General features: G+C 45.6%; 1 protein-coding gene across 1 annotated transcript in view; it reads right to left on the reverse strand.

The window, feature by feature from the left end:
- The window catches only part of LOC310854887 (dachshund homolog 2-like), a 57288-nt gene that overhangs the window by 1061 nt on the left and 53727 nt on the right, over positions 1–2500 (reverse strand). The window contains exon 13 of the mRNA XM_083759637.1: positions 1–1660. This exon is cut by the window's left edge and continues 1061 nt beyond it. Coding sequence (XP_083615763.1) covers positions 1510–1660 — 151 coding nt within the window. The 3' untranslated portion in view covers positions 1–1509. The remainder of the gene's footprint in view (positions 1661–2500) is intronic.

Below are 2500 nucleotides of genomic sequence, written 5' to 3' on the forward strand. Positions count from 1 at the left end.
CAGACAGAAGCAGTCTCCCATTCCTTCATGTGTGGGTTCTGTCTCGCAGTGACGTCACAGAGGAGAGAGCCTCTGGGGTTGAAGGACTCGTTCAACTTGATAAATCTTTACAGAAATGTCCCAAAAGCAGAGCGATATAAGAGAGGTTCTACTCCATTTATTTAGCTTAGTGGGCGGGGTGGGGGATTCCTCTTTCATTTCTGGAACTCTCTCTCTGTCTGTGTCTGTGTGTGTGTGTGTGTGCACGTGCGTGTGTGCGACTGTGCGTGTGTGTTTATTATCATCACTGTTGGACAGAAACCTTGTATCTCCATGTTTCCGGTTCTTATGTTTTCTCATACATCATTGCCCTGGCCTACTTCATAGTACAACAGTGTCACACAGTGTTTCCCATTGCGCCGTGTTGTGAGCTTGTAGATATGCCATTTTCGCAATTTTCTAAACATTTTGAAAGTGAAAGTGTGCGTCTGTGGCTCTCATAATTACTGAGCCAATGAAAAGTATTAACAAGAGCTTGTGATTAAATAATAACTACATCGGATCCATTGGAACACGTGGTTCCTTTCCTGAAAAGTAACAGTTTTGGACATACATGGTTTCTTTTTGATTTGAAGATTTCGTTTTTGGGGCTTTTTATTATTATGCCTTTATTGACAGTGAACAGTAGTCAGGGAGAGAGATGGGTGACACACTGCGCGCGACAAAGGCCGTCGGGATCGGGAGTCGAACCCGCGGCACGCCGTCTGGCTGGCTTGGCAGCCCAGGTGCCCAGACGGTTGAGATAACCATCCGGGACATACTAGGTTTCTGCCTGACAAGTGTGCCTGAGTTTTCTGCTTCACTGTGATTCCTCCTGAGGTATCCCAGCAGTACAGGGCCAGTGGATCACTGATGTGCCCCACTTCTTTACACACACACACACACGCACGCACGCACGCACGCACGCACGCACGCACGCACGCACACTTTTTGGTGGGCTGCAGACACTTGCAGCTACTTTCATCAGGGAAGGGGAGGGGGGACGGTGTAACAATAAAATGTAACTTTAAAGCAGGATAGAAAGACATCATCGTTAATGAACAACAGTAGAGACAGAGGACTGTGTGTGTGTGTGTGCGACTGTGCGTGCGTGTACATGTACGTGTATACATGTATACACTGTATATCGGTATTGGTAACCCAGGAAATCCAGTACGGTTCGGTCTGCTAAGTTGTTTATGAACAATCCATGTTGTTGTGTGTCCATCCATGCATTCACTGGTGTTGTGTGTCCTCCGCTGGCCTGCTGTTATGTGGACATACATAAATAATTGAGCGCGTTATAGGTGAGTAAGCAAGGGAGTAGGTGCAATCTGCCTCTCCTTTCCTCTGATCCATCCGTGTGTGTGTGTGTGTGTGTGTGTCCTTGTGTGTGTGTGTGTGTGTGTGTGTGTGTGTGTGTGTGCGTGCGTGCATGGGGGTCTCTCTCTCTCTCTCTTTCTGTTTCTCTCTCGGTTCCTCTTTCAACTCTTAAATGGATAAAGCGCTGATTTCACTGGGTAATTCTCTCTCTCTATTACTGGTGGGTGGTGCTTGATGGTGTCCGTCTCTCCCAGACGCCCCGGTCGGCCAGCCAACCATCAGAACAGGATGGGAGGCTTGGAGTAGGGTCTGCTGTTCTCTGGAGGGGGACAGGAGGGAGGAGAAGTAGCACACTACTTAATTAGTTGTTTATTGTCTCGTCTGCACTATAACGTCAATGCCAAGTTGTTATTATGAGTGTGTGTGCGTGCGTACGTGCGTGTGTGTTTATGTGCACAAGTGCGTGTGGAAGGCAGACGTAGGGTGAAGAAATATCATCCTTTTTTTGTATGCATTGAACAATACTTCAATAAGTTAAACAGACAAACGTGTCAGTGTATGTGTGTGTGATTATAACATACTAGTTAGTACACACACACACACACACACACACACACACACACACACACACACACATGTATGTATGTGGCGTGCACGTACACACACGTACAGCACAGTGAGCACACACCCAACACATATGCACTAATATACCATATTTTGTATATATTTATACATAATAAAATGTTATTGTCTGCATTCATATCGCATCTCGTAAACACACACACACACACACACACGTATGTGCACGTACACACACGTACAGCATACACCCAACACACATGCACACAAACAGGTATAATATCCACATTGAGGCCATATTTCCTCCCGGTCGGCCTCATTCCATTTAGCTTACACCAGCAAAGACTTTAATGACCGTCGGCTGGGGTCCAATAGGAAATCTCCCCTACCTTCCCTTATTGGCTGCTGCAAAGTCAAATACAAGCATTTTTAGAATGAAATGGGTCCCAAAAGACTAGTTTGAGTGTGTTTTGTGCGTGGGTGTGTGTTTGTGTGTGTAGACTACACAGCAAATGTTCGTTCTATTGAGAGTCATTTTTTTATTTGTTTGTTTTGCTTTTTTTTTTAAATGTGAACATCG

Source organism: Protomyctophum parallelum (genome assembly GCF_964188405.1).
Source record: "Protomyctophum parallelum genome assembly, chromosome: 1".
NCBI lineage: Eukaryota > Metazoa > Chordata > Actinopteri > Myctophiformes > Myctophidae > Protomyctophum > Protomyctophum parallelum.